Source organism: Alnus glutinosa, chromosome 1 (assembly GCF_958979055.1).
Source record: "Alnus glutinosa chromosome 1, dhAlnGlut1.1, whole genome shotgun sequence".
NCBI classification, from domain to species: domain Eukaryota; kingdom Viridiplantae; phylum Streptophyta; class Magnoliopsida; order Fagales; family Betulaceae; genus Alnus; species Alnus glutinosa.
Window position 1 is genome coordinate 50,635,095 of NC_084886.1, and position 10,471 is coordinate 50,645,565.

Consider the following 10,471-nt stretch of genomic DNA (forward strand, 5'->3'; position numbering starts at 1 on the left):
GGAAAAGGAAAGAAAATACTGGATACAAAAGATAGAAAGGCTAAGGATGATAGGCACTCAAGTTTTTCTCTGAGTTGTGTCTCAAATCACCTCTCAAATGGCCTCTGCCTTCTAACATATCTTACAGGCCTTTTATAGGCTAAAAGAAAAGGAAAACTACAAATATAAACAGTAGTAAATATTCCACATATCTTTTTGAATAGTAAAAGTAGCAATAATTCAATAGTCCGCATGTCTTTTGAACAGTAAATGCAGTAATAATTTTTGAGTCTTCTGAGCAGCATTGATTATTTGTCTTTTGTGTCGGCGGATGCAGCAATAATTCAGTCTTCTGAGCAGCATTGATTATTTTGTTTTTTGCATCGGCGGGTGTGAAAATGATTCATAAAGTCTTCATGTCATAAATGTCTTCTTCAAAAGTCTTCATGTCATAATTCTTCTTCATAAAGTCTGTCATAATGCATCTTCATAAAGTCTTCATGTCATAATGCTTCTTCATATAATACCCCTTAGTGCAATTCTTCTGTTAATCGTCACTATAATAATCATCATATAAATCATAATCATGATCAGTGAAAGTAGGTTGCCATTCATCTTCTGGATAATCTCTGGATAATCACATATGAAGGTATCATACCCCCATTCATTACAGTACGTGCAATATTCTAACCGTTCTGTACCATCTTAGTCTAATGCAATACTTTTATCTATAATATCTATAGGACTCATGTCTGTCTGATTCCCCACTTCTCATTCTGGTAAATATATTTGCTTTGACGAAGAAGTTTTTCCCAGATTCCTAAATCAGAAATATCTTCTCCAAAAATAATAATTCTATCATTCTTAGCTAAGACTTTTCTTACTGGAGATAATTCTTGGACAACATTTATCATAGCTTTTTTCTTAAAAATTCGCCATAAGTTCATAATTCCTAATGGATCATGCAATTTAAGAGGAATCATTCCCATTCTTAATTCAGCAACTTGATCACTACTAGAAGGGTTGATTAAAATGCAATGTGTTAGAAAATATAAACGAAAGCAGAAAAACGAAATGCTCCTAAGGCGCGTTACAACGTCGCTTTCCTTAAGAAATTATTTGCCCCCACCAGAAAGGTATGCAAAAAGGTTACATCAAATATTTCTTCAGGATACAATGGAGTCCAGAAACCTTTGTTTGTTTAATCTCATTTTGCACTACCGAAAAATTAAAACCGAATACTTTCAGATCTTTCTATTATATCAAGAGACAGACAGAGACTTTTTAATTTTAAATACAAAAGGTATCAGAAAAGACATTGAAGATAAAAGAAATTTTATTATTTCTTTTATTAAACACTGTACAGCAGTTATTTCTGTATAATATTGAAATAACTGCTAATCCAACCGTCCATAACTGCTTAAGTAACAGTCATAAACTGCTGTTTTAACAGACACTTAAATCTGACCATCAGATCAAATAACTGTCTATGATTGATTAATAATAACCATTAGATCGTTATTAATTAATCTCAACCATTAGATCAAATGTGATTTGACCTTACAGTTTATTTATTTGATTGCCCAGTAAATCCAACCACTGGATTTACCTAAGAAGCATCCTATGGTTTAGATTAAACCACTAGATCGATTGATCAGGACAATCCAAAATCGAAAGGTCATGGGAAGTCTGTATTCAGCTTTAGGGAAGTTTGAGAAATCATTGCTTGCATACCGGCGGTCTATTGACATTCTAGAGAACAGATATGGTAATTGGTGCCTAAACGTTTGTGTAGTTGTTGTTACTTGTATTTGCTGCTGTTGTGTAACAACTTGAATCCCAAAGTAGCTGGCTGGTTCCAGGTATTTATTTTAGTGTTAACTAGTTTGAGTTAGTATTGCCAGACTTTTAAATCAATATACTAGATGCCCACGTGACTGACTGCTTAAATTACTAAATTGTAAAATTGTGTACGTATCTTTTATTTGCTACTCCTACAGGCTACAAAACACAATGCTAAAGTCCAGTGTGGAAGCTAGATATCTGTAAATCTTTTATTACTTAATCTACCCCCCTATAAGGGAGAAGACCACCTTGGACCAAAGGCACTGAATCTTTTAGAAGAAATGTTTATTTATAAGCTTCAATTCCATTCCTTGGTAAATTATTATTCATAAAAAAAAAAAAAAAAAAAAAAAAAAAAAAAAAAAATCCCCAGTCCTTGGTGGACTAGAATATTAAAATTTCTTTGACCAGGAAAACGCAAAATAAAACCTCAAATAAGTAACCAAGTCAAAATAAGTATTTGAGGCAATTTCAACATGTTAAATAGTGGTTTTTTTCAGACCCCTCTACTTTACTATTCGTTGTAATTTTAGTTAATCATGTGTGTAATTTTGTGTAATGATCTGAAGACCTCCATTTCCGTAAGAAATGTTAGTGAGAAAAGGAAGTATGATGGGCTATTAATATGCTCAAGTGAAACTAGAGCTATGGGTGTAGCTTATTTGAAAATTGTGATGGTGAAGGTATTATTGTTGATAAGTTTCTATGTTGAGCCCATTGTCTTGTTTTTTAAGCTTCTGTTACTGCTTTTGCATGTTTGATATCTACTTTGTTGCCAAAACTTTATGAAAGGAGCAAGTTAAAACTAAATGGTTGTCTTAATTTTTTTTTATAGGGAAAAATAGTATTTTTCTTATCACCTCATTGTTGGGGATGGCAAAAGTACTTGGAAACATTAGCCGATCCACAAAAGCAGTAGAAATCTACAATCGCACAATTTCTATTTTGGAATTGAGCAGAGGTGCTGAAAGTGAGGATTTGGTTTTAGCTTTATTTGGTCTTGGCAATCTTTTACTCAAAGAAGGAAGAGCAGCAGATGCGGAAACTCATTTTATTAGGTTAATTTCTAAATATGTATGTGCGAGTATATATATATATATATTTCTAGCATATTGCTGGATTGAACTGAGCTTAGATGGATTCTTCACTTCTATCTTTCTAGCATATTGCTGGATTGAACTGAGCTTAGATGGATTCTTCACTTCTATCTTTCTATTATTCTTTCCGTAGATATGTCATCAAAGAAGTTATATGGAGAAAATGATGGAAGAGTTGGAATGGCTATGTGTTCCCTGGCCCATGTTAAGTGTGCAAAAGGTAACTTCTCTCTCTCTCTCTCTCTCTCTCCCTCTCTCTCTCAATTAACATTTTTCCTGTGCTTTGGTAAAAAGTCTTGCTGTTTCTTTATTTTCTAATTGATGCCCTTTTTGTATTCATGCATTACATATTCATCATACACACTCACCAGCACTCTGGTGGTAGGTTTGAAAATGTGCTCAATAAGGGAAGAACATTTTGAACATAGTTCCTTGTTATGATTAGAAAGTGATTATGGCTAATGATGATGAGTCCTAAATTTGCTCAAAATTCTTTGTTTGATGAGCAAATGTTCTACGAAAATGTGTGAAATTCCAGGGCCTTCTATCAATAAGTCTCTAGGTTATCAAATTGTGTATTCTCTTTCATAAATAACACTGATTCTCAAAACATCTTGATTCTTTTGCAAATTTTACACAGGAAACCCTGATGAAGCCATTCAATTATATAAAAATGCTCTTCATGTCATCAAGGATTCAAATTATATGGCTTTAGATGACGGCATAATGGAGAAGATGAGGATAGATTTGAAAGAGTTACATCATGTTGTAGGAAGGTAAAGTCAAATTCTCATTGGGATTAAAAATGAAATGTACTTATCAAAATCTTGTATGTTAAATGTACCGTAAGAATCATATATTCTATTTTTTATTATGTCATAGTACTATTTTATTAGTCGTAAGTGCTTTGACTCTGGTATGAACCATCTATATCAGAAGGTGACATCATCATATAATCAGATATCCGAATGATTTTCTCTTTTGAAGCTTATCAAGAAAAATTTTGGTCTGCTGGTCTTTGTTGTCACAAGTTTAAATGAGAAGTCTAATCTTGGTTCCTGAGAATCTCAATTTTTATATGCTTCTGCTTAGTTTCTTTACTAAATGGTAGCTTGAACATAAACAATCTAAATATTGTGGGCTACTTTCTGAAACTTCAGTAAACAATCGAAGCTTTTGACATAGTAATTTCATTTTTGCACATTTTGATATTTTTTTCCCTGCTTAGTTTGCTTTTCCTTTACTTGTCATCTCTTTGCTCTCAGGGGAAAAGAAGGACGAGAAATGTTAGAGGAATGCTTGTTGATTGCAGAAAAGTGTAAAGGGAAAGAACATCCCAGCTCAGTGACACACCTTCTGAATCTTGCAGCCTCCTATTCACGCTCAAAGAATTTTGTGGAGGCTGAACGCTTGCTGAGGACTAGTTTGGAAATCATGAGGAAGACAGTTGGGCCTGATGATCAAGCCATCAGCTTCCCAATGTTGCATCTTGCCGTCACTCTCTACCATCTTAAACAGAATGAAGAAGCTGAGCAGCTTGCCCTGGAGGTTTTGCGCATCCGTGAAAAGGCATTCGGAAAAGATTCTCTTCCTGTTGGTAAGCTTGTTTTCTTCTTCTTACTTAAAAAGACTTGCTATTTTTCTCTATTATCCTCTCCATTTATGTTGGATATGGTCGTCATTACTAAATAGCCATTACTTCAAGGAGTCTAATCTATGTCTATCTGATGTTTTCTAATTTCTATGGCAGGGGAGGCTCTGGACTGTTTGGTGTCCATTCAGACTGGATTAGGTAAGGATGATGGCGAGTTGTTGGAGCTGCTCAAGAGAATTCTGAGTATCCAAGAGAGAGAGTTTGGCAGTGAGAGTGAAGAGGTCATTGAAACCCTAAAAAAAATTGTGTACTACTTAGACAAACTGGGTAGGAGGAATGAGACGTTTCCCCTGCAGAAAAAATTGTCCATACTTAGAAAGAAATATAAGCAAAGGATTCAATATTAGTGGGGCATTTCATCATTGTATGTTTTGACTCTAAATCTCTCTCTCCTTTGATAGCAAAAGGTATATTATGAGGCCCAACCATTTGACTGTCAACAACCAAAGTCAACGTCTCATATTCCATGCAAAAGATTATTGTGACTCAAATGTCTTTTTGGGTCTCAAGCCGGCAAACACAAAGGTTTCATTGTCCTTTAGACTGTCGACAACCTAGGTCAATTGCTATCAACAAAAATGCACCCAAAAAGGGGAAAAGGTTTCAAGAAGGAAAATGAAAGAAATGAAAAAAATCTTCAGAAACCATTTTTCCTAACACGTGACCTCTGTATGGTGTACAGATGTAAGCAAGAATCTGCTATAAATACAAGAATCAAAAAGATAAAAACTATCAGGTATAACAAAAACTGAACGGCAATAATATAATATTTATGGTGTACTCTCTGAACATGAAGAAGCACATGTTTATTTGGATTAAAAAAAAAAAAAAATACATAGAATCCTCTTCCTCTGGTTCTCATACAAACTAACAAGCATCCTAAAATTCCAAATGTCCTTAATTTTGTAATGGACTAGTGGGTATAAATAGCTTGAGACTTCAATAAAAATAATCATAGCATTTTCTTTTCTTTGATTGATCCCACGTACGTACTTTGGCTACTACATGCTTGGGCCATCTCCTCTTTGGTTGGTGTTTGCATCTTCTTTACTGCTCTGCTTGTTGTCACTATGCCCCTCTTCTTTGTCGACTCTTCCTCGGCTGGTTTCTCCTTCCTGCTTGCCTTTTCTACTAACCACAACAAGAGCCATGCAGAGTTTTTGTTCACTACCAACTCGAAAAGACCAAACTTGGACTACATCGCCTATTTTTAGTTCATTCTCCTCGAAAACATCATTCCAATCCGTCTTCAACACGTATATTGAACATTTATTCCCCGTATTTTTGGGCATGTTCCACTGCCTCAACATCATCCTATTGAACTTACACGAGGGTTCGATGAATTGCATTAGTAATTCATTTTGGTTCTCAAGATCTTCTCTCTCTGACTCTTTCAAAAAATCCTTGTTGATCTGACCAAAAGGAAGGGATAATCGACCGTTGTTTTTCATCAGGTCAGTCTTATAGAGCGCTTTCTGTATGACCATCACAACTTGGGTTCCACCCATTGCCATGATACGCTTCTTGAATTCCTCAGGCAAGTCCGGCGATGGCTTTGGAAGGGTGGTGGGCATATCCTGCGGCAGCTTCGGCCTCTTGTTTGGTATCATACTGTGATCTTTTTCCTTCCTTTTATGCTTGTTTTCTTCTTTTTGTTGCTCAAACTTGATAGAAGCGACTCTAGCAACCATCAAGAATTTATCAAGTACAGACAAAGTTGGATCAATGTGCACATCCTCAAAATCCTTCGTACTCAACAAAAGTTTTTCCTTCATCTTTCTTCTTTAATTTAGAAACACATAAAATATTCAAGTAACGAATGAAATCTGATCAACTTATAGAGGTGAATGGTGATAGTTTCCTATTCCGATAAGAAAAAGGTTAAGCCGGTTCCTAATTCGACTATAAAGTTGAATATGATTTCTTATAGCTACCTATGAATGTTTACTAGTCCGATACTGAGAAGTAATGGTTTACGGGACAACTTCATTACAATTGTTTGCTAGTCCGATACAGCGACGACTCATCACCGCCATAAGGAAAGGGGTTAATTTCCGAATTCGACGAGTATTTGTAATGGAGTGCAACTTCATTACAATTGTTTGCACCATCGCCGCCCCAACCGGAAGATTTGCACTATCGCCGCCCCACCGGAAGATCTGCACCCATCGCCGCCTCAAATCCGCAGCCCCACCGTGGCACTGCCCAGGCCGGACGCTACCGCCACCGACCGGACTGGACCACGCCGCCAACGCCCAGGCCGAACCCCAACTCCACCGGTAAGTCTCTCAGTCTCAGTCCTAGTCTCTGACTTCGTTTCTTTGCGTGCTTTTTTTTGTTTTTTTAATTAAATTTTTAATATCGAAGCTCATATTCTTCTTCTTTAGCAGTATATTTGTAGCAATGCAGAGATCATCCACTAGGTTCAGTTTCGGCTTTGCTTGTGCTATCTCTTCAAGTTCTGTTTTTTCTTTTTCTTTTTCGTTTCGTTTTTTTTCTCAAACATGGAAATTTTCCTTTGTTCTCTGCTCGCTGTTTCCTTGGATTTTTGCTGTGTTCCTAATAAGGTTCCCAAACTCCTAATTTCGATTAGTAGGGGTTTCTGTTGCAATTTATGTCCATATTGGCGTACTTTGTTCGCTGATTGTTTCCTGGCTTTTGGATTCTATAAATTTTGTAGCTTTTCTTTCTTCGGAAGTTCTCAAGAAGATCCTTCCCCACTTTTACTACTCTTGAATGGTGTCATTCTAATGTTATTATAGGGATTCATCTCCAGGAAATTAACAGGCAGGTTCAGAAACAGAGGACATATCCGAAATTGGCCTCCGATTCTAGTTCTTGCGGTAGTGGTATTACGGACGAAGATTTGGTGCGTTCATTTTCTTGTTGCTGTTCATTGAACCCATATTAATTAGTTTGTTTCTGCTTTCCTTTTTTTCATAATATCTGTACGTAGAGGAACAACTTTTCTGAGTTGCATTAACTTTAATTTTTTATTTTTTGTCTCAAGATCCTGTATGTTCATCTACTACAATCCTGGAAGTTGCCAAACTCTATATGTGGTGTGGTCTTTTTTGTGAGATTGTAATTCACAAGATATGGTTGTGATTGGTTTTTTAGTTGTGAACATCTATGGTAAATGAGTATTACAGGTGCTTTTGTATATGGCTACAACTAAGTTAGTATTTTGGGAAGTTATTAAGAATAAGCACCAATATCATGCTCAAATTTGTACACGCCCACCAAACACTTTTGCATCTTTTAAGATGCATGACTTTTTTTTTTTTAATTTTATAGAAATCATCATGTTAATGAATTGGAGTGACTAACATAGCATCAATTAGATCAATCTTTCACTCCCATATTTCTGTACTTGGTGCTTCCAATTTCTACTCATACTGAATCCATTTAAGTGATTTTCTTCTCTCTCACTTTTGGAGGCATGGGCTCGTTGGTAATTGGTTTAGTGCAAGCAATCCATCCCCCCTACTGCCTTCACCTCTTATATGAGAGTGTTTTTATTTGGGCTCCTAATACAAGAACGACTTATTTTGGTGAGAGCTCCTCACGCAGGATAACTGCATGGGACTGAGTTTGTATAAAAGAAAGCAGGAAACATAGACATGGAACATGATAGAAAGTGAGAATGCATTGGAAAACTCTGCTGTTTTAGAATTGCTTATTCTACCGAGCCTAGTTAAATCATTGAGACTTTTAAATAATCTCAACTTTTGCTATTTTTCTTTTGAAGTGGGGAGGGAGAGGATTAACCTACTGGGTGCCAAAACGGTGATTAAAAATACCAATTTTCCTAATTTCCTTTCGTGATCAAAAAGTCACAGGGCTTTTACAAATACCAACCTTGCACTTTAAGGAACCATGACAGCTTACAATACAATCACAATTTCATGCAAAAACTCATACTTGCATTAACAAATCAGTAAACCCGATCTCAATGTGACTTATAAAGCATAAACTAAGCCTCCCATAATTCGGTCTATTGGTTGAGGCATTTCATCATACACCTTGTGTGCGTATTTGTATTTTTGTTTCCTTTAGACTATTAAAAAAGAAAGAATTGCTTTACACTTGAATCACAACCGAAGAATGAATTAATTGAAAAAAAAAAAAAAGACCAAAAAATTCCAACTATCGCCAATAGAAATACAAAAAGGCAATTAAATTAATACAAGGTGGAAAACAATTAATTAACGTGGGCATGTGGGTTCGAAGGCGAAAGGTCCAACGGTGTAGAGATAAAATGGAAGCTTGTTAGTCACATATCGCTTCTCTGGCCTAAGGAGGGAACCCTTGAGACCATCGTTGAAGTTAGACGGCTTCCTGCATGTGGCCACTAGCAACGAGAGACCAAGAACACCTTGCACTTGTGGGATGCGTAGGAGGTGACGGTTGTTGGTGCTGTGATGAAGTAGCCGTTCTTGTCAGTCTTTGCTGTTTCGACCGCCGGGTACTCAGCATTCAGGCCTTTCGCTGGTGTTTCGAAGAAATCAGAGTGACAGTCTCGAGTGTTTTGTAGCAGTTGAAGAAATCAAATAGGGTGTTTCGATTCTATTTGATGTTCACGTTCCTGGCTTACGTGTCAACTCCTCATTGGAAGACAAAAACCAAGAGGTTTTTGCCATTGCCATATTGAAGTTATACTTATTTGTAATTCCTATTCCAAAGTGACTCTAAGAAGTAGAAACTAGCATCCTGTGAAGTTAAAAACTGCCCCTCCAATGTGAACCTTTTTTCTCCGTTCTCTCTCCTCTAACCCCTGAACCTTCTCCTGTGTATACCGACATGGGAGGGAAGCCGAAAGCTTCCCCCCCCCCCCCCCCCCCCCCCCACCACTCTTCCTTTGCCTTCCTTCACAGCTTCTACGGCCTTGGGAGATAAGCCATAAATTCCCAGAATCTATCCCGCCCCTTTCGAGGTCTCCTCACCATTTTAATGTTTTTACGTTTATTGTCTCCACATAGCAGATGTTTCTGGTCATTCCCTCCATCCTCCACCGAATACTTTGTAATTTTTAGCAAGGTGTTACGACTGAAATTTTCGGATCTAGATCTACGCTCCTCCATCAACTATTACAAGACACACACCTCATCAACGGGTTTTCCAGCGTCCTCAACTTCCATCGACAGTAGCCGTTCTCTCAAAAAAAAAAAAAAAAAAGCATCCGTGAAGTTTAATTATTATAAACTATCACACTTGGTTTATTTCTATTGGTTGATATAAAAAATCAATAAAAAAAATTATAAATATATTTATGAAAAATTGCAAATTTGGTCCTTGAGGTTTGAGATTATGACAAATAATTCTATGTAGAATGCATGTATAACAAATGATAGCCCTTTCTATAAGGATGGGCAGTAAAAGTGATGTTTTACAGCATCCAATAAAGAGTTGACACATCATCTAAAAAACTAAAATACATTAAGCATGAAAGCATCGAATATTTTCCGTTTTCAGAGCCCAACCAGTTTTAAAAAACCACCACCTCCTCAGCCCCACCCACTGCCAGATTCCGCTGACGACCACCGTCAAATCTGCGCCGGAACGTGGAGCGACCAAATCTGGCACTGTTGCCCAGCACCCCGGCCGACCACGATCTCGACCTCGACCCCGACCATTATTGCCCTGCACCTTGGAAACCCATGCCCCCGACCCACCAAACCCAATCCGGCGAAGCTCGAGGTCGGATTCAACGTCAGAGGGAGAGATCTGACAAGGGAAAGAAAGACACGACAAAGGAAAGAGAGATCCGACGAAGCCCAAGGTCGGATTCAACAGCAGGATTTCCCAAATTGGTCCAGCTAGATTCAACGGCGAAGCCCAAGGTCGGTTCAGCCGGATTTCAACAAAAATCCGTGTTCTCAAATCTGGGCGAATT

General features: G+C 37.2%; 2 protein-coding genes across 4 annotated transcripts; both read left to right on the top strand.

The window, feature by feature from the left end:
- Positions 1-1,659: 1,659 nt before the first annotated feature.
- LOC133862085 (uncharacterized) lies at positions 1,660-4,937 on the top strand. Its single transcript, XM_062297950.1, has 6 exons — positions 1,660-1,747; positions 2,660-2,902; positions 3,055-3,141; positions 3,562-3,697; positions 4,187-4,518; positions 4,672-4,937. Exons 1-6 carry the CDS (start codon positions 1,660-1,662, stop codon positions 4,920-4,922), a joined length of 1,137 nt encoding a protein of 378 aa, XP_062153934.1. The 3' UTR covers positions 4,923-4,937.
- A 1,602-nt stretch (positions 4,938-6,539) lies between these two features.
- LOC133862099 (uncharacterized) lies at positions 6,540-7,672 on the top strand. 3 transcript variants are annotated; one of them, XM_062297952.1, is made up of 3 exons: positions 6,540-6,854; positions 7,352-7,444; positions 7,586-7,657. In XM_062297952.1, coding segments are annotated over exons 1-3 (405 nt in total). In that variant the 5' UTR covers positions 6,540-6,543; the 3' UTR covers positions 7,587-7,657. The 3 variants fall into 3 exon arrangements, with proteins under 3 accessions (XP_062153936.1, XP_062153937.1, XP_062153935.1); XM_062297953.1 differs by having other exon boundaries at positions 7,338-7,672; XM_062297951.1 differs by having other exon boundaries at positions 7,352-7,672.
- The last annotated feature ends 2,799 nt before the right edge of the window (positions 7,673-10,471 follow it).

Coding starts and splice junctions, on each gene's coding strand:
- LOC133862099 (XM_062297951.1), top strand. CDS start 6,544: ATGGTTTACGGGACAACTTCATTACAATTGTTTGCTAGTCCGATACAG. Junction 6,855..7,351: donor GCCGAACCCCAACTCCACCG/GTAAGTCTCTCA, acceptor ATTCATCTCCAG/GAAATTAACAGGCAGGTTCA.
- LOC133862085 (XM_062297950.1), top strand. CDS start 1,660: ATGGGAAGTCTGTATTCAGCTTTAGGGAAGTTTGAGAAATCATTGCTT. Junction 1,748..2,659: donor CATTCTAGAGAACAGATATG/GTAATTGGTGCC, acceptor TTTTTTTTATAG/GGAAAAATAGTATTTTTCTT. Junction 3,698..4,186: donor TTACATCATGTTGTAGGAAG/GTAAAGTCAAAT, acceptor CTTTGCTCTCAG/GGGAAAAGAAGGACGAGAAA.